General features: G+C 51.2%; 1 protein-coding gene across 8 annotated transcripts in view; it reads right to left on the bottom strand.

Annotated features, from left to right (window-relative positions):
* LOC125956109 (serine-rich adhesin for platelets-like) overlaps nucleotides 1-20,196 on the bottom strand; it is a 126,841-nt gene that overhangs the window by 25,868 nt on the left and 80,777 nt on the right. For all 8 annotated transcript variants that reach the window (XM_049687705.1, XM_049687679.1, XM_049687688.1 and 5 more), the window contains 4 exons: nucleotides 15,406-15,597; nucleotides 12,231-15,276; nucleotides 11,483-12,117; nucleotides 11,297-11,383 (listed from right to left, as the gene is read on the bottom strand). In XM_049687705.1, coding sequence (XP_049543662.1) covers nucleotides 11,297-11,383; nucleotides 11,483-12,117; nucleotides 12,231-15,276; nucleotides 15,406-15,597 — 3,960 coding nt within the window. The remainder of the gene's footprint in view (nucleotides 1-11,296; nucleotides 11,384-11,482; nucleotides 12,118-12,230; nucleotides 15,277-15,405; nucleotides 15,598-20,196) is intronic.

The following is a 20,196-nucleotide window of genomic DNA, read 5'->3' as shown; positions in this document are numbered from 1 at the left end:
AAACGAATGGAATGGATGGTCTTCGGGCAACCTGCTACACAAACACAAACAAGGTGTAGCACAATTGTTGCATGGGAAGCTTGTGAGCTGCCTTAGAACGCAACAATAGTTGGAGAAGTAGCTGTACGCTAGGAATGGATTTGCAGGAAATTCAGTTGAACGCATTCAATACAATGCGTTTCATTGCAGTAGTTGATTCAGTATTTCAAAGGGATCGACGAGGGGATGAAGAGTGGGAGATGGGTGGGTGGAGGTTAAGCTATGTAAGGCTAAGTTTCTGTGTGCCTTACAAGATGGTCGAAAGAACGATAAACCTCAAATACTTAAACATAAATAGATTAAAAAAAAAAAGCAAACGAAAGACAATCGTAGCTGCAGCTGCCCCTAAAGGAATATGAACCTGGAGTACACCGTCAGGGGTCCAGGATCACTGGCATACGGAGCAAGTCTGGTTCCCGCTGTTGGTGTTTTCGGTTAGCAGCCGGGACCCAGGAGAAAATCTTGTCACTGGCGATGGGTCACAGCAAAACGGGAGGAATTTTGGGGCAAGTAGAAGAAGAAGAAGAAAACGAAGAGGAAGAAGAAGAAAACGAAAGAACAAGAAGAAATTAGCTCTAGCAGACCAAGAAGAACAGGAAGAAGAAAAGGGGAGGAACTGGAGTACAGGGGAAAAAAGAGGATAAACTAAGTGTACCGTATTCTGCTTGGCGTAATCGTTTGAGGCGAAATCGAAGAGTTGATGGGTCGAGAGATCGTTGGAGTCGTTGTTGAATCGGAAACCAAAAAAAGTAAAGACATGGGGTGGGAAGGGAAGCGAGGATAGAGAGTGTGGTAGAATAGCAGGGACAGTATGCAATGCATGAAAGGTGTTTGATATTGGGTTTTTGCAGGCCGGGAGGAGTGTGTGTGTGTGTGTGTGTGTGTGTTTGTGTGTGTTTGTAAAGGTGATTTCGTTCGTTTCTGGTACTAGTTTGAAGAACGATTGGAAGACAGCTTTACTTTCGGTTGTTTAAACGACATCCTAATCTTGTATACCTCTCTCTTTCTTTCTGTCCCTCTCTCTTTCTCTCTTTCTCTTCAATCGCTCTCTTTTTTTCTTTCTCTCTTTCGCTCTCCCTCTCTTCACATTCAGCTAATTCATTCATTTTCATTCTACTCATTATTTTCGCTTGTTTCTACTCTGTGCTTTTTCACGGTGCTGTGTTCTCGTTGGTATACCTTGTTTTTTTTTTTTAACTTGAAGTTTTGGGTTGTTCATACCTCCTCTTTCACACACACACACAAATGTTTCGTTCCTCGTGTTTTGTTCTCGTTTCTCTTTTGTTTTATGGTTTTTGTTTGTTTTTTGTATTTATCATTCATTGACAAGAAGTTGAAATTCGATTTTTGTCTGGTTGTTTTGGCGCTTTTGCTTTTGACTTGGTTTCGTTTTGGTCGTTTCGAGCAGCAAATGGGGGTAGGGCGGTTATTTCGTAATCATTCCGCGACTTTGGCGACAATTGCGTACAGTCTTTCGGAGGAAGGGTTTTTTTTTTGGTTGGTCATTTTCATTCCAACGTAAGCCGATCGTAAAAACAATTTCGCTTCGCACTTGCATACCCACCCCCTACCCCTTCCTCTCCGCTCTCCCTTCCCTTGATTTTTGGCGGACCGGAACACTATCGTCTCCGCCTCGGGGAACAGGGCCCCTTCCGGTTTACAGATAACAGTTCCCGCGAGGTCAGTAAATGATCGTGAATCGCGCTGAACGCGCTGAGCGGAAGCGTCAGTGGTTCGGCGGCGTCGGTGTGTTGGTTTCGGGCGCAGGATCGTGTATCACGAATCCGTTTCCGCTTGAGCGTTGGTTGTTTTTTTGGCACACGACCATTACTTTGAAAGATTTGAAGCCGATTGGATTTGACAAAAATAACAACAGAAAAAAAAAAGATATAGACACTTGACTGAGCGATAAGTAAGCTGGAATAAAAACACCCCTTGACACGACACCTAGGTTAATTTGGGCCTGAGGTGTAACTTGCAGCATAGAACAGCTGTAAACACTGACTGACGAGACGAGCGGAGAATAGCGAACCCCAGGACGTCGGCGAACACAACACACTGCAAGGCGCTAGTGACGTGTGGGTTGGTGTCCGTGTATCTGAGGTTCATCGATTCGCTCCGCAGCGCCTCTCAGTTGCAGCTATTGGTGGTGCCAATCGAATTCTCTGCGTGGTGTGTTATGATTCGGGATGTTTTCATTTTTTGATAGGACTTTTGGTTTGGTTAACATTATTAGTAAATTTTTGAAAAATTAAAGTAATAGTACAATGAGTACCGTGAGCTTCCCTCGGTTTTTGCAGTGACATTAGATTCGGTTTCGTTGCGTTCCCTGCCCGTTCTTAAGATGCTTTCGGTAAGTGCGCTGAGCTGACGCTTGCTTTAGCTTTCTAATGCGCTGCTCGCGTTCGCGCAAAACAACAAAAAAAAAAGTCTTCTCCGTTTGCGTACCGTACCGCATCACGAACTAATCATTATGTACATCAAAAACAATAAAGAAAAAAGAAAAAACTGAAATGCAAATGATTTTTGGATCATTTTTGATAGGTGCGCGTTGCTGTTGAACCAAAAAAAATCCCAATATAGTGCCGCATAAAATGCCGTTGCAAAAACCGTGATTTTCGATTTGCAATACTTCACTGCGGCGTGAGGTACACGCCTACACAACGAAGCGAAGATCAATGTGAGTAAACGGTAAACACAGTAGAAAAAAAACAAAAAAAAACAAACAGCAATAGTAGTAGTCATGACGCATAATCATTATGCTGAAGATTTTGCGCAGCAAAAAAAAAGGAAGAAAAGAGCTTAATATAGATTGACTAGGGTCCAAAAAATGTGAATTTTGCTCTGGACAGCGCGTTAAACGCGACGCGAGATCGCCGCGGGAGAGGGGATGCGTCTCAGCACAGCATGCCATCCGATCTCCACCCTCTCCCACCGCTTGCCGCTCTCTCTCACTCTTTTCGCGTTCGCGACGCACAATTTAGAAATCGAAGTAACGGTTTGAAAATGATGGTATTTGGTGGCAGCCAATCGATATATAATTGAGGTAGAAAAATGCTTTCCACTAGAATAACGTGAATATTGAAATGCAGAAAAAAGTAAAAAAATAACACGTCGAAAAACAAAACCAAACTTTAGAGCATAAAACATTTAGCTATCGTTTTTGCGTTTTTTTTGTTGTTAAACATGTTTTACAGTTTGCGTGTATATAGGTTTTGGTTTGTTTCTTTTTGGTTTGCAAGTCCGAAAGGTTCTGTTTTTGTTGTTGTTTGTATTCTTTGAGTATCGATAATCTATATATGTTTATAAATATATAGAGTAAATATATATTTAGCACAGCCATGTTCAAAAAACGTGGATCAACTTCTTGACAATTAATCATATTAACAGAAGACGTAGAAAAATATAACTTAAGACAATCGAGAAACGAGAACAAAAATGGAGTAAGAAAGTAAACGAAACATTTGCTTTTTATTTTAGCGGTAAGTACTCTGCATACTGCGTGGACATTTTGACTCAGACCAAACAAGGTGATTGACACAGAGAGAGATAAAAAGAAAGTAAGAGCAAACGGAAAAAAGACAAAGAGTGTGTGGAAACGGCAAAAAAACAAAACACGAATAGGAAAAACAAAAACAAAAATGCAACTATAAAAGGCAAGACAAACGGGCGACTGGCGCAATAGGAGCATGATGAGAATGAAAGAAACGATGGACGGACATCACAAAACAACAACTAGATGCGTGTGAGTGAAAAAGAGCTATATAGAGAGAGAGATATAGAGAGAGAATGAAAGGGATAGCGATAGGAAGGCGTAGGATAGGAAGATAGAAACGAGATCATGAAGTAGAGTGAAGGAGACAGAAAGAGAGAGAGAGAGAGAGAGAGAGAGAGAGAGAGAGAGAGAGAGAGAAAGGGGATGGTTTATAGTTTTGGGTTTTAACTGGATAGAAAAAAAGGAGAAAAAATACAACTGGAAACAAATGTCACTTTTCGAACAGCATACACAACACTTAGAACGATCGAAAGAGATGGTAAAAAAAGGTGATAAAAACAATGGTAAGAAACAAAAACATCGAAACAGGCTTGTCGGTCGGATCTACGAACGCCCGGATCTCTCGTTTGTGACAAGCAAATTGGCCACTCTAGCAACCATCACTTCTACCGAAGAACAAGAGTGAAGAGAATAGGGATGGAGTAGAAGGGGTGGGGTGGGGGGGGGGGGGGGGTGGGAGGGGTGTTGCTAGGGGTATGTTTACTTCAATAGAGCGGAGCTGCGTTGGAAATACACCGATCGAATATGGAAGCACGATAACACTGAGAGTGACGAAGGGGAAGAGAGATATAAAGAGAGAAAATGGAAAGAGAGAGAGAGAGAGAAAGAGAAAAATACAGAGAATCAGATAGAGAAAGGGAGTGGGCGAGGGAGGGGGGTGCGGAGTTGCGAGAGACCAAAGGTACCGAGAAACGAAGGGGAAGTGAACGAAAATGGAAACGAAAAGGCAATTGAACACATCGATAACAGCAACATCAACAGCAACAACATCAAAATAACAACAACAACAACAACAACAATATCAACGATAACAATAAGAACAGCAAAAACACCGAGACACAGTTAATCCAATACACAGCATAGAATAAGCACCGTGCGCACACATATACAGACAAACACATACATACATACACACATACACACACCCAGATATTAACACATACACACATACAGGTAAATGGCTGCTAACAGGGGCTCCGAGATGTGGATTGTTTGGAGGGGAGATGTCGACAAAACCGTAAGGATTACAAATGAAGTTTATGATAAGAGCACACACACATCCACACATCCACGCTCACGTACGCTGATTCATGCATAAACACGGTTCTAGGACAACGAAGGACATTCTTAGGGGTGGAGGGGGAGTTCTGCTAGAATTGTTTGCGTGAAAGCACCCACAGTGCCGAGTTGGGTACGGGGTGGGGAGGGGGAGGGGGTAGTTGAAAGCTTTATCGCACGATCATGGAGACGCCTGGTAGCTCACGCGCTCACCGGTGATGATGATGGTCACCACAAGGGTGCGGCAAGAAATCCCTCGGACAGACTCGCGATCCTGAGACCAGACCTTGCCAGATATAATAACCTTGGCAGACACTCACACACATACATATGCACATACACAATAGTTGCAAGAAACAATCCGGGATCCGGTGTGTGTGTGTGTGTGTGTGTGTGTGTGTGTGTGTGTATGTGTGTGTGCTGTGCCAACTAGGCCACTAGGTGTCCGGTATTTCTGACACACACACACACACACACACACACACACACACACACACACACACACACACACACACACACACACACACACACACATCCCGAAGAAAGGACTCTCAGGTATCGAATGGAAACTTCAGGGAGGAGGGATGGATATTATGAAAAGGAGAGGGAGCGGGGCTGAGAAATGTGGTAGTTTCGATTGTTAGGTCAACGGAGAAAGAAAGAGAGAGAGTGTGCGAGAGCGGGGGAGGGGGAGGATCGATGCACCAGCAACCTGGATCCACAACCGGAATATACACGTCTACTGAGCAATCTCTCTTCCTCCTTCTCCTCCTCCTACTCCTCCGCCTCGCCGTGCGCCGTGTTCCAGTTTTTTGACCCTGGCAGCCCAGTTGGCAGCGAGCCTACCATCTCTGCCATCTACCTGTCCCAACCCGTTCCCTCAAACCCCATCTTGGTTCGTTCTCGGTATCGGTCGGTCAGATCCCCCCTTCGGTCGGGCGTCACTGAACTGCCCCCTTTGTCCACCACCTCCCGCCGGAACGGAGAACACCTCTCTCTCTTTCCTGCTGCTGCTGCTGCTGCTGCTGTGTACTGTATTATCGATCCGTCTGGTCTGGTTGCGCGTAATTCGGTCGCTCGACATTTCATACCTTCCCTCCTCTCTCTCGCTTCATTTTCACCCTTACTCACTATCTTTCGTGCATTTGCTGCACGCTCTTTCTCTCTCTCTAGCGGTCCAAATGCACCCCCGCTGGCTGCACTCCTCATCCATGACCATGTAGGCCATATTTTGGAATAAAACACAGAAGAGTGGCATGTGTACGTGTGCACGTGTATGTGTCTAACCTAACTCCCTTCCACATACCTGCCCAAACTCTTTCCCTCTCTCTCTCTCATACACACACACATACACCAGAACAGAACGCCTTCCTAGCGGTCTTACACCGCTGGTGGAGGGCGCTCCCCATTGTGTTCTTCTAAACGAAAAAGGGATGGAGTGCGAGGGGTGGCGGAGGAGAGTGGCAACGTGGCAGGTGGGTAAACATTAAAAAATGTCCTCTCTTCCTCCCGTGATACATAGGGGGGAAAAAACCCCACCCAGGAGGGGGGTTTTCGGTTCGGCTTTTGTCTCAAAATCCATTCCGGTGTGGCGGTGTTCCGGGTGGATGGGATGTGCGTGTGTGCGTGGCGGCACTTTGGTCCTTGACGTATCAAGAAAGAAAGCAATACAAGGGGAGGGGGTGGTTGGGGTGATGGTTTCATCGGTCTGTCGACTTTACAGACGCGTCTTATGCGTCCCCGCCAGCCAGCCAGCCAGCCAGCCAGCCAGCCAGCCAGCCAGCCAGCCAGCAGAGCCCAGAACTGGAACACGCTTGGTCATTTGGCCGTTTTCACTTCATTGCTCTAGTTCTTCCGCCTGCTGCTCGCCCTGGGGAAGAGAAGCAACACACCTGTCACAGGACACGGCAAACTATACCTATACGGACGGTCAGCTGGCAACCGGGCGCGTTGGAGCACGCACATCACCGCTCTGTCTCTGTCTTTCTTTCTCTTTCTCTCTCTCTCTCTCTCTTTCTCGCTCTCTGCACAACATAATCCTTTGGCGCTGTCATCGTCGTCGTCATACGACAAATCGATAAGCACCGGTGTTGGTGTCAAACACAATGCAAACAAAGAAAGAGAGAGAGAGAGAGAGAAAGCAAATGAGAGCAAGTGAAAGAGCGGCGAAAGGGGGGGGGGGTGTGTAGAATGTTACGAATGCATCCCTCCCCCCCCCCCCCCCCTGTGGTTGCGCTGTCGTGTTGGGATAGGTCATGTCACGCGCGCACAGTGACCTTTTGCTTGCCTTTTTTTTGTCGTTCTTCCCGACCCGACCACCAAAGAACCAAATCACACACACACACACACACGCACATACACAAGCAGGAGCATATAATGAAACAATCGAATGGGGGCGCGCGCTCGCTCGCTCGCTTGGTGAACTCGCGCTGCTGCTGGTTTTGGCTGCGTGCTTTGTATAGCCCCCCCCCCCCTCCCTACCGCTCGTTCCACCCTTCTCTTCCAGGCTCATTGTAGCACCGCCACCGGTGTGCTCGGTGGGTGGAGTGTGTGTGTGTGTGTGTTTTGGTGGAGTTGTCTCCGATTGGAAGGACGGAGGAGAGAGAAAAAACAGGGAGGGATTGCGCATTGTCTCGTGCATTATTAAGGTCTGGTCTGACAAACTCTGATCGATGCGGCTGGTGGCTGGTTTAGGCCAAATGGTTTTGTGCTAGAATTGCATCAACGGCGCTCGTAAAGGATCTATGTAAGGCTCGACTCTCGCTTAGATGATTTTGTGTTTTGTATTTGGTTTGCGAACACGGCGAGAAACGAAAGTCAAGGACGAAGAAGAGAAGGAGAAGAATAATGAAAGGATGGGAAAGAGAGAGAGAGAGAGAGAGAGAGAGAGAGAGAGAGAGAGAGAGACACATACACAGTTGCAGGCGTAGGTTGTTATCTGACAGACTGTGGTATCGCACAAAAATAACTCGCGTGCAATCGTTACTCTCTTCTGTAAGATTCCACAATCACATTCCCTGCACAAGGGGTGGGGAGGCGGGGGTGAAGTGGGTCGTTGTACTGGAGCACAACATAGCAGTGACTGCGCAGCTTAGTGGCTGCAGCAACGAGCTGGAGAGGCGAGTGATATAAATGGAAAACTTTGGTAAATCTAATTAAATCATGAATAATGGAAAGCAAAGGAGGGGGGGGGGGGCTCTCTCATCTGCTATCGACTGTTATTGGGGGTCACACAATACAATAGGGTTGGGGTGGGGGTACCAGAATCCAGGGTTTGGAGGAGGGGACACAAACGCAACCTGACACACGCACGCACACACACACACACACAAAACCCGACGCGACATTCCATGGGTCGGGATCAGTCGGGAAACTAAATATAAAAGTATAACCGAAAAGGCAAAACAAACGAAACCTTCGGCGCAACGATCACACACACTGTGGCCGACCACTAAACCCAGTGTGTGTGTGTGTGTGTGTTTGTGTGTGTGGAGGAATAGGAGGAAAAGGAGCAGGATAATTCGTAATTCCTACACTAGCAGAACATTTTCGTTGCACTGACGAAGCAGTCTTATCGATAAAAAAAAAAAAAGAAAAAATAGCTAAGACAGAAACCATCTTGTTTTTCGTTTGGATAGATATGATAATTTCGTTGACGTAACAAAAATGTTCTGCCAGAAGTTGAAACACTGTTCAAACCCACCATTCACCACGCCATCGAGCTGCAGCAACATCGAGTGCATTGAACCCTTCCCCTACCCCTCTCTCCTTATGGTCTTTGTTGCGTGTTTGCATTTGTGTGGCACACTCTAAAAAAACCGCTCTCGCGTTGCCCAATCCCGTCCACAGCACCACCATCCTCCCACCCACCCGGGCAATATTGTAATGTTGAATGGAAAAGAACCCACCAACACACACACAGAGTCACACGTGTCGCATATGTTGCGGCGGCATTGCATCCTTTTTATTGCGAATCAATTTCGGAACACTTGACCATCGCGCGCACGGATTGACTGTGCACTCTCTCTTTCTCTCTCTCTCTCTCTGTACTTCCATCTCCCTCTTTATGGCGATTTGAATATTTGAGCAAGGGGTAGGCAGAGCTCGACCGAAGGGGAACGGGACGCCGCTCTTATCACCGAATAGGAATAGACAGATCTAGGAATCATTCCAATGCGTACCATCCATCGATACAATAGCCACCGAGAAGTGTGTGTGTGTGTGTATGTGAGAGGGAGAGAGGGAGAGAGATAGACAGAGAAAGATAGTATCAATATCGGAGTTAATTTGGACCTGATCATATCGATTACTTCCTACGCCTCTTCTTGTGCTTCAACCTCTTCCTCTCTGACCTGTCTATGGTGGTAAGGTGGAGAGGCGTGGTTGGAGAGTGGTGATGGGGGGGGAGGGGGGAAGAGGTGGTTTGAGGGGTAAGAGGAATCTACATCCTAGTCCGATGAAAGCCTTCATCCACGAGCCATCAACGCTTCCATTCGAGAGAGAGAAGAAGAGAGAGAGAGAGAGAGACAGAGAGAGAGAGAGAGAGACGGAAAAGTTGGAGCCTTCTCTATTGTGTCTTGCGTGAGTTGCACACATATTGGACCAATCGATCGGTGAGCGCAAGAACGCGTCCCCAATATTCGATCATCCCCCTCCCTCCACTCGTCAGCCCCTCACGAAAAATCGGGTACAATCGCGGAAGCCGCACGGAAGCTTACGTTGCCACCAAGGCTCGTGTGTACCAACGCCAAGGAACGAGGAGGAGGAGGAGGAACAAACGAATAAAAGGCGTGAGAGGGGGAGGGGAGCATATTTCCGTCACCGTCGCCGGCCCCGTCGGTGGTGGTGGCAGGTGACGGTTATGCACAGCTGACAATCGCGATGACACAATGTGACAGCGAGGGGGCCGATAGCCGCGTGAACCTCGGATGAGAGAAGGAGACGGCGCGGCGCGTGATTGTAATATGAGACAGCGGACGTGGGTGGTGGTGGTGGTGGTGAACTGTTTGCCGAACCTCGATCGACGACCGACGGGGCTTGTCTGTCCTCTGTGCGCCTCTACACCACCTCCTCCCCTGTCCGTGTGCCCAATATCCAGTCCAGGGAGGCCTAGCCAGGATGAGGATGGCATAAATGGACGACATGCTTTGCCAATTTCGAGGCCGCTCACCACTACGAGGACGACAAGAGTTTAAAGTTTCATGTAGAGGAGCGTGAGAAGAGGGTAGAAGGGGAGGGGAGGGGGGGCTGGTGGATAGTGGTGACTGCTGTGTGCGGGTTGGAATCGCGCGCGCGGCATCGAGTCCGTGTGTTCTAGGTATGCGAAGGTTTTGGGGTGTCACAAGGGAAAGGCATGTTGGCAGAGGGGTGGGGGCGGGGGTGGGTAACGGTACTGGCCGATCGATTTCGGATCGACGGTTGTGCACCATAAAGGATGTGTCAATCCAACACCGCCCGTCAGGTGAACAGTAGAAACAACAACGGCCGTAGAAGCACACACGGACAACTACACTGGCTAAGAGCATTATTGGAGAGCGATTAGGAGAATGAACAAGTGCGTCTGTATGTGAGTGAGCTCGATAGGCTCATGCGAACTGGTCTACTGATTCGAGGGGATCCATTATGTCTCTCCATGCAGACACACACACACACATGCGCACAGGTAGAAGAAGCACATGGTGATAGAGTGGAATAGGCCAGGTATAGCGGAACAATAGAGGTGAAGACAACGAGCACACCGAAACATTTACATTCTCCAGAAGGTAGGTTGACTGCACGACACCGGAGCATGAACAAAGTAGCATTCCTTGGTACCGCACACATACATACAAACACACATACATACATACATACATACATACATACATATAGAGACTAAGTAGCAAAAGTAACAACAACTGCAGTCCAATCGTCTGGGAAGGCACGAGAACGATGCTGCTCCGCAGAAGCAGCCAAATCGTCCGCAACAAATAAAAGAAAACAAAACAAAATAGAAGCACGAACAGTGGCGATGGTAAAGGAGAAGGAGGAGCAGTAGGTGGAGGGATGGAAGAAGAAGAAAGGGAAGGTGGAAGAGCAGAGGGTGATGATGCGAGGGCTCTGCGCTTTTGGGCGATGAAGGTAGAACAACATAAGTAAAGTAATGCTACATCGAACGACAACATTTAGAACAACAGCGAACGACCTCTTTCTGCTATTATGTTTGAAGCCCAACCCCTTTGGCCCCCAAGTATATCGAGGGCACTATATAGTAAACACGAATATAGTAGGCATAGAACATATGGTTGTTGTACTTTGTCGACGGGAGAGTGCGTTGCGCGTGTGCGCCCACTTCTCGCCCGCTTCGCTGGAAATTACTCATACATACACACGCACACACAGAGGACACATAAGACATGGGACAGACAATAGATGGTCACTTACCGAGTCGTGCGGGTGGCGGAAGTCGAGCGAGCTGTCACCGGACGACTTGTCGTCGCTCCGATCCCAATCGATCTCCTTCTTCAGTGACTGCGCGCAGGACGAAAGGCGTAGAGTGGAACACGGGGGAAAAAAACATTAGGGACACGCACATTGCACAGGTCGTTGTCTGTGTGATTTGACACTCACCAGTGGGACCTGCTGGACCGGTGCCATGATGCCGGAGGGACCCGCGATCGGTTCGGTGGCCAAGGGGCTCGCGAGCCCCGAATTGAAGACGGCCAGGGCGGCCGCAGCTGCAGCCGCCGCACTTCGCTGGTGATGCTGCAGATGGTGGTGGTGATGATGGTGTGGGTGAAGGTGCTGCGGTGAACCACGAGCTGCTTGCTGCTGCTGCTGGTGGTCACGGTCGCCGTTCTTGCCGCTGCTCCCGGTGTTGGTGGCACTGTTGCTGCTGCTACTATTGCTAGCGTTGTTGTTGTTGCTGCTGCTGCTGCCGCTCGCCGTCGTCGAGGTTGTGGTGCCTGATGAGGCAGCTCCGCTAGCCACCACCGCAGAGGAATTGGTGTTGCTGCCGGTGGCCGCTAGTAGCGCATCCGCCGTCAGACTACCTCCGCGCGAAACGGGTCGAAGGTCCGTGGCCATCAGCAGCGCACCGGTGCCAGCTGCACCAGCCGTCGTGGAGGAAGATGATGCGGCCGAGGCGTTTAAGGCGGCTGTAAGGGTGGCCGCAGCTGCCGCCGCCGCTGCTGCTGCTGCTGCCGTCGATCCGCTACCTCCAGTCGCCGCGAGGCTCATGTTTAGTCCCGAAAAGGCCGAAAAGTCTAAAAAATAAAAAGAGAGAGATAGAGAGAGAGAGAGGACAAGAGAGAAGAAAAAGAAAACCAAAGAAATGATTCCGTGAAAGGATGGTGGTCCAGCATGTCCGTAAACTTACCAACTTCACTTTTGATCTTCATCGGCGGTTCATATTCGTCCTCTGAGTTGTTGCTGAAGCTGTTATTGTTGCTACCGGCCCGACTTCCAGTACCGGTGCCCCCTTCACTTCTTCGCCGCTGGTGTGGGTCCGCTTCTTCATCGGAGGATCGCCGTCGGCGATGCTGTTGTCGTTTCTGCTGCTGCTGCTGCTGCTGCCGTTGCTGGTGGTGCTGCTCAGCCGTTCGCATTAATTCGGCAGCCATCTCGCTGTTGGTTTGTGCTACGGCGGCCGCCAACTGCTGCTGATGGTGGTGATGGTGGTGGTGGTGATGATGATGCGACAATTGTAGCAGGTGACGACTATGACCGAGTATACTAGGGCCTCCGCTGCTACCGATGTGTAGATCGTGCGGCCCATCATCTTCCTCTTCCTCTTCGTCGTCATCATCATCGTCGTCATCATTGTGGCCGGTGCGTGCACCAGCGATCCCACTGACACGACGGGCACCCTCCATCACCTCATCGACGTCCTCTTCCGCACCACGGCCCTTGAAGGTGGTGTGGATACGCCGCGGTCGGATACTACTGGTCGCTGCATCGTGGGCGGCTGCAGCCGCCGCCATCAGCATGTCCGCAGTAGCGGTTTCTGCATCCACCGCATCATCATCCTCTTCCTCGTCGTCGTCGTCCTCGTCTTCCTCCTCATCATGCAGGTTTTCGTCCTCCTCCTCATCATCGTCATCGTCATAGTCCACCTTAGTGGCAGCACCTCCGGAAGCCATCACGTCGCGCAACAGCAGCGGATGCGTTGCTGGTGGTGGTACGCGCGGCTCCTCGCCGCCCTGCTCAATATCACGCAGCAGATCGCTGCTAGACAGCCGCAGGTTCGCGCTGCTAGAGGTGGGACTTCTGAGCTCACTGCCGCTTCGCCGCCCACTAGGACTACCGGCGTGGTGATGGCGGTGGTGGACACGGTCGGTGGCGGTGGTGCTGGCTGTTTCCGGCCGGTCCGGTAGCTCGCCGATAAGCGCACTGCTGGTCGTGGTGGTGTTGGCCGCAATCATGCGATGTACGTGACGCTGCCGCACCTCCCCTTCATCTTCCTCTTCCCTCTCCACCGCTCCGTCCGCGATGTCGTCGTCATCGTCTTCTTCGTCCTGCTGTAGCAGTCGTTCCGGCGGTACGTGCCGTGGATCACTCACTCGCCCACCGATTGTCAGGACGAGTTTATTGCTTACATTGCTGTGTGTGGTGCTGGTGGTGCTGCTGCCAGCATCCAACACTTCCTTGCCGGTCTCCCGCGGCTGCTGTGAGCCAGTGTCAGTGGCCTCACTACCCAGGGCAAGCCTTAATGCTCCACCAGTTTCATCCTCCGCATGCCGACCGAGTCCGTCGCCTTCGTCCCTTCGTCTTTGCTCCTCCTCCTGGTGCTGTTGGAGCGTGTGATGCCGCGACGTTTGGTGAGGATGGTGGTGGTGGTGGTGATGATGGGCACCACCTGCCACTACTTCATGCAGCGCATCGCTGCTAATGGCCGCGGCAGCCAGCTGCGACGACAGCACACTGGCGGCTTCACCATCCGGATCCTGCTGCAGGAGCGGACTCTGTATCGCCGGTCGGGGCCTCGGATGCGGGCCTTCATCTGCAGCCGTCCCACTGTTACTGCCGGCCGCTAGGGCCGCGATCGAGAGAAACGGTGAGGTGCTTGTCGTCGGAGGCGATGTAGGTGCTGCTGTTGCCGATGCGGCGGCCCTAGCCATTGGTGCAGCAGCCGCCGCCGTCGTCGTAGCAATCGTCGTGCTGGTGCCGGTGCTGCTGGTGGTGTTACTATTTGTTGTGGTAGCGATGCTACTGTTGCTATTACCGGCGGAGACGGCCAAGGCCGACAACGCTGAGGAGGTGTACGAGGAGGAGGCTATACCGGTATCACGTTGCGCCTTCCGCGTCAATGGCAGGGGCGCAGGGTTTGGAGCTGTAGAAGTAATGCTCTCAGCGCCCAGCGCATGCGGCTGTGTGGCTTTTGAGCAGTGGTTCGGTGAGGTGAGCAGGCCTTCGGTGACGATGGTACCACCAGCGGGACTCCTGCTGCTGCGGCTGCTGCTACAGTCGGCCGCCACCGGTTCGCCGTCGTCATTGTCCAGCAAACGACTTCGGCCGAGCGTCGTGGTTGAGAGGTCCGTTACACCGTCACCACCGTGACCACTGCTGCTCCTGCTATTGAGCAGCAGGGGGTTATTGGTTGTACTGCTGGCACTGCTGCTGGCACTGCTGCTGCTGCTGCTGGTGCTGCTATTGCTGCTAGTAGTAGTTACCGATGGTGAGGTGAACGTGGTTGCTACCGTGCTGGTGTTGCCGACCCCAGTACCGGATCGGCGCTGCGACTGAGCGCTTACACTGTTGGCCGGTAGGTGATGATGGTGCGTGTGGTGGTGATGTGGAAGATGAGGATGTTGCTGTAGCAGGTGGTGCTGGTGATGCTCTTGCTGCTGCTGTTGTGACAACTGTGCGGTTGTCGTGCCCGCAGCACGATGCAGACCATCACTAGCTGCCGCTGATGTTGCTGTTGCCGTCGTCGTCGTCGTCGTCGTCATCGCTGCTACTGCTGTTCCACTACTGACCGTGCTGCTGGTGCTGCTGCTGGTCGTGATGCTTGTGCTAGTGCTACTGACCGTAGTACAGGAGGAACTGTTGTCGTTCGGGATGTTGCCGCTGCTGCTGCTGCTGCCGCCACCGCCACTGTCGAGGAGCCCGCTCGAGGTAGTTAGGGCAGCGGTGGTAGTACTGGTGGTGATGACGGCCGTAACGGTCGCTGTTTGTGCCGCCATCGTCGGTGAGGACCGGGACAGGTTGGTCGGTAGTATCGCTTCGGAGGCAGCAAGTGCTGCAACACCGCTGCCACTGCTACCGGTGCTGGCACCGTTCCCACCATGATGGTGGTGATGGTGGTGGTGATGATGGTTACTGCCGCTACTGCTACTGCTGCTGTGTGCTCTCAGTCGCTCGGGTTCAAGCTTCGGCTCCGTCAGCGGGCTGCTCTGGTTGGTCATCTCCGTCAAACCCTTCACCTACCGGAATCAAGGGACACCGTCGAAGCAGCAGACGAGGGTGATCGGGATAGGGAGTGAGAACATGGACATTAAGAGAAGGTAAATGAAGAACAATACCCAAACCGTACCACGCGGCTCGCTGCTTACCTTGAGCGATTTGGCCGTCTTTAGTAGTGTCGATAGCTGACAGTACTCGACATTGACCTCGCCCTTGTACATGAAATCGATCAGTGTGCGCAGCTCGGTTAGGCGGACGTCCTTCAGGATGACGATCGGGTGCCGGGCCGGATGGTCGAGAAACAGCGTCTGGAAGTACGAGGAGCAGGCCGATAGAACCACCTGACGAAGAGAAGAGAAAGAGAAAATCCGGGTATCAATCGGGGCAGATCTCGATCGTTGGTTGCAATTCATTTATCATCGGCACTTTGGGGGTTCACACTGCTCCCGCGCCTCACCCTTCCCACTACACTACTGGTGATGGGGAAGGTGGAATAGGGTTATAGGGAGGTACCGGGAACACAGCGCTCAGCCAGTACCCCGTTCGATCGGACCGGGATTGGGGGAAGATGCTACGATGTGTTTGGGTTGATTGATTTCCCCCGCGGATATGAACCACACCCGTCTCCCTTCCCTCCTTCTGTCACGTCTTATCAGCTGCCTAATTCACTCGCGAAGCTCATCTGTCCGAAACTGCCATCCCCGGGTGTGTGTTGATTGATTGATCGCTCTGTATTAGCCTAACCCCAGGCTGCCAGCTCTTTCTCTCTCTCTCTTTGGTGTCTTTTGCATGATTAGTCTTGGTCGAAACCGGTTCATCGGACGATCCAGCGAGCATGAGTGTGGCGCTACGGCTACTACGGCACAGCCTGCAGCAACAGCTGAAGCAAGTGACGTGTTTGCCAGACTAATTTATGCCAAGATGGCGCGTTGTGGGAGGGCCTGCCGTCACCCTACCAGCCAGCCAGATGACCCGGCGTTAAATGGGCTGCCTCCTGCTCGCCAGAAGCAATCCTCGCCCCATCTCTTTCCTTTTTTCACGAGATCACCCTACGCTTCATCGTAAATCAGTTTCAGGAGTTCACCGCTCCCGCTCTCCTACTTTACGATTACTGCGCTACCGAGCGAGAGGTCAATTTACTGTACCATCCCCACTTCCTCTCCCTCCGCACCTCCCCCACCCCTATCGCTTCTTCTCTGCATTTTTGCGCTTTGCCGCATTAGACGGCGAAAAGCTTCTCGCTCGGCACACCGACCCTAACCACACGTCCTCCCGATGGCCTTCGCCGTCCTACACCCTGTGTTCCTCCACTCCAACCTGCGTACACCCCGGGGTTCGCCCTTCAAATGGACAATATATTACTGCTGGCGTGGCGCGCATCGAACAATGTTTATGAAGCCATAAACGAGGGAGGGCTGACTGGTCAACATAATTTAAATCTGCTAGAGAAGCAATCATCATCATCACCATCATCCACAGGTTCACCATCCCCCTCCCTTTCCCTTGTACCCCTAAAGCTTCTGGATGCGCGCGAACAGACGAATTTGCGGTCACTCCCGTGCGACCGCCGTCGTGTGCCTCGACAGCTCGTTGTTAGACGAGGATCGTCAGCAGAGGACCTGGTACAGCAGTAGTTGGATATGTGTGTGTGTGTGTGTGTGTGTGTGTGTGTGTGTGTGTGTGTCAGACAAGATTTACATCCCAAAGAACCCAAAACCTTTGAGCTGCATAGTGTGTGCATTTGAAGCCAACAACATTTAGGCAGTTTGTATCCTCGATGTTGCTGCTGCTGCTGCTGCTACTGCGCCGCCAAGTGACCCGCGAACATAAATCTTGTTTGCAAGCTTCTTGGAATCCATTCTTCCGGCGAGCGCGTCCCCTCCTGCCCCCAGCCAGCAGCTCGTAAAGTATTTCAATAAATTAATATTCATTTTCAGATTCTCCCGTAAAAAGCCATGGAAAAAGATCACGCAGGATGGGGTGTTCCCTCATCTTGGCCTCTAGCTGCTGCTGCTGCTGCTGCTGCTGTGTAGGAAGGAACATTACTGGATACGACACGTTGGGAGGACATCCTTTGAAAAAAAACCACAAAAACCATGCACACTGGATAGACACGACACGACGAGCGACGAAGCCGTAATAATGTAATTGGGTTTTATGGGGGCAACACCGACAAATTATGAGATAGCACACACATACATAGCATGGGATCCATCGAGTAACCCTCGCCACCGCACACCGATGGTCGAAAACCGAAATAAAGTGTGTGTGTGTGTGTGTATGTGTGTGGGAGGGAGGCGAAGTGTTAGAAAGTAACGAGGATCAAGGATCATTCAGCCACTGCCCGGCGCGCACATTCATTTGATGTGCAACATTGTCGCAACAGAGAGGTTCGTCGTCTTTCAATGGTGGGGTCGTCGTCTCGCCATCATTTCTTTTATTTTCAGTTTAGTTATTGGCCTTTTTTACCGACAGCACAGCAGCAGCAGTAGCAGTAGCAGCAGCAGCAGCAGACGGGCAGACCAGTGGAGGGGTGGTAACGGGAAGTGATTGCATCCAGGAGTCCCAAAAGAAATAAATTACTTTTCCGTTCCCGCGGTCGCGGAAACCTTCTGTCGGTCAAAAAATTGCAATTCCTGCACCCTTTACCCTTGTTCTGTTCTCTTTTTTCTCTCTTTCTCTCGTTAATCTCTCCCCAAAATCCGCCTCGCACAACGAAAAAAAAAAAAACTTGCGAAGTAGCGATGCGTTGTGACGGTTCGGTTTCGTCTTTGAGGGAATTGAAGTCTTTCGTTTCGATTCGATGCGAGAGAGGAGGAAGAGAGGTACACCACAAGATGCTTGATTTTCCCCCCATTCGATCTGCTGTCGACCTGCTTTCCGGAAGGCAACCCCCGTCGGCGTGCACCTTAAGGGCGCGTGTGTGTATGTGTGTGTGTGTGCTAGTGGCATGCGGTGGATTGTGCGCTAATAAGCGTAGTACCGTGGCCGTGCGCTTTTGTGCAGTGGCCAACGGATGATCGACTGCGCGACTACCGCTGCCGCGCTACTGTCTCTTCCGAACCTGGTGTTGGGTGGGGGTGCTGTGGAGAAAGGGAAGGGGAGGGGGTTGAAATCAGAAGGACACCCTCCCCACAAACCCGATGGAAACTCAAACTTGGAACCAACCACTACCACCGTAATGCACAGGGATAAGGATGAGGAGAAGCGCGCCGGGCGGTAGATAGGGGTGACGGGGGTGCTAGCTAGAAAGCTACCCCCCTTCTTCCCTCTTCTGCTACTCGTCTCTCAGCTAATGATGGAAAATGATAGGTCGCGGGGCGGGGGGTCAACAAGCGCATCAATCAAGGCAGAAGGGTTTGTGTGTGTGTGTGTGTGCATCATATTCCCTTTTGCATTGTCATCCTGCTGGCGCAATAAACGCAACAGGAGCTGGAACAGAACCCGTGGGGAGGGGAAAGGGAGAGAGCGAGAAGAGTGAGAAGAAAAGGGCCGCAAGTGAAAAGCGCGAGATAATTAGGGCCGGTGAGCGCCACACGCCGATTGTGCGCCGGTGGCTGCTGCTGCTGCTGCTGACCGCCTGCACCACAACCCATGAGGAGGAGCTTTTGTGCAGATTCATCAGCGGTTTTTTTTTCGTTGCATGACAGAGACCTTCACACAGACTGTGTATGCGTGTGTGTGTGTGACAGAGAGGGAGAGATAATGTGTTTCTTTCGTGGCCGAGTCGATGATGATGCTGCTGCTGCTGGTGCATCGTCGAGTGGTTGGGGCCACTACAATCAGCGCCGCCGCCGCCGTCGTTATATGCTCTTCCTGATGCGCCCGAACTAACGGTCATACTCTAAGGCGCGCGCGCGTTGCGTTGATTGTGACGCAGCAGCAGTAGCAGCAGCAGCAGCAGCAGCAGCAGCAGCAGCAACAAAGTTGATGGTCGCGCGCTGGAAGATCGCTTTTGGTGCAAGAGGGTTGAGAGGTGCACGAGTAAAATGCGTTCCTCTCCTCGCGGAGGCCACTTCGCGCGCCCTCACACGCACACACACACACACACACACACACACACCACATAATAAATGCAATCACATGCATCTTCTACTCCGCGCATCGTACGGCAACATAGTTGTTGCTATTGCTGTTGTAGCAGCTGTGGTCGAACAAAACGGTGTACTGGGGGGGCGAAAAGGGGCAGGGGTGTGTGTGTGTGTGTGTGTGTGTGTGTGAAAAGGATAGTAGCTCGCCCATCGACAATCCTCGGACCCGCGTGCGCGCCACCGTCATTCTTCTCAATGAAAAGGAAAGAAGGAGAAAAATTGGCCCGCAATCAGAGCACACACATCGATCTTCATTCTCTTCACATTCATTCACATTCAAGTCACCCCTCACCTCACCCCTCGTTCGACCACCGTCGGACCACATCGGACACAGGTGTTGACTACCGGAAAGGGGATGGGGTTGCGCTTTGAATACACACTATGTTGTTTTCGTTGTTGTTACACACTCCCTCGGTATCCTCAACTTCTGGTCCTTGCTTGAGGTCCTTGAGAGAGATGGTCCCCGCCCCCGGGTGAGCACACTAGACGCCACCGAGGGGGTTAAAGGTGTCTTGAGGTAATGGAAATAAAATGAAAAAAGCAAACGAAATAGAACGAAAAACGCGAGCAAAGGAAGCCGAAAACTGTGCGCCCAAATCACTGCTGCACTGCTTACCATCAACATACAGCTTCCCATGCTCTCTCTCTCTCTCTCGATCTCTCTCTCTTTCTCGCTCTCTCTCTCGTTCTCTCTCCTTCCGCAAGTCAATGCCTGCCCGCCAGACTAATTATGCCGCATAATTCGATTGACCGCCGACGACGACAACGACGACGACGCACATTATCATCATCATCATCATCATCATCTGTCTTGCGTCTTGTAGGAGGACTTGGCGCAGTCGGCGGCAG

This window comes from Anopheles darlingi, chromosome X (assembly GCF_943734745.1).
Source record: "Anopheles darlingi chromosome X, idAnoDarlMG_H_01, whole genome shotgun sequence".
Taxonomy (NCBI): domain Eukaryota; kingdom Metazoa; phylum Arthropoda; class Insecta; order Diptera; family Culicidae; genus Anopheles; species Anopheles darlingi.
This window is presented reverse-complemented; position numbering and strand designations above follow the sequence as displayed.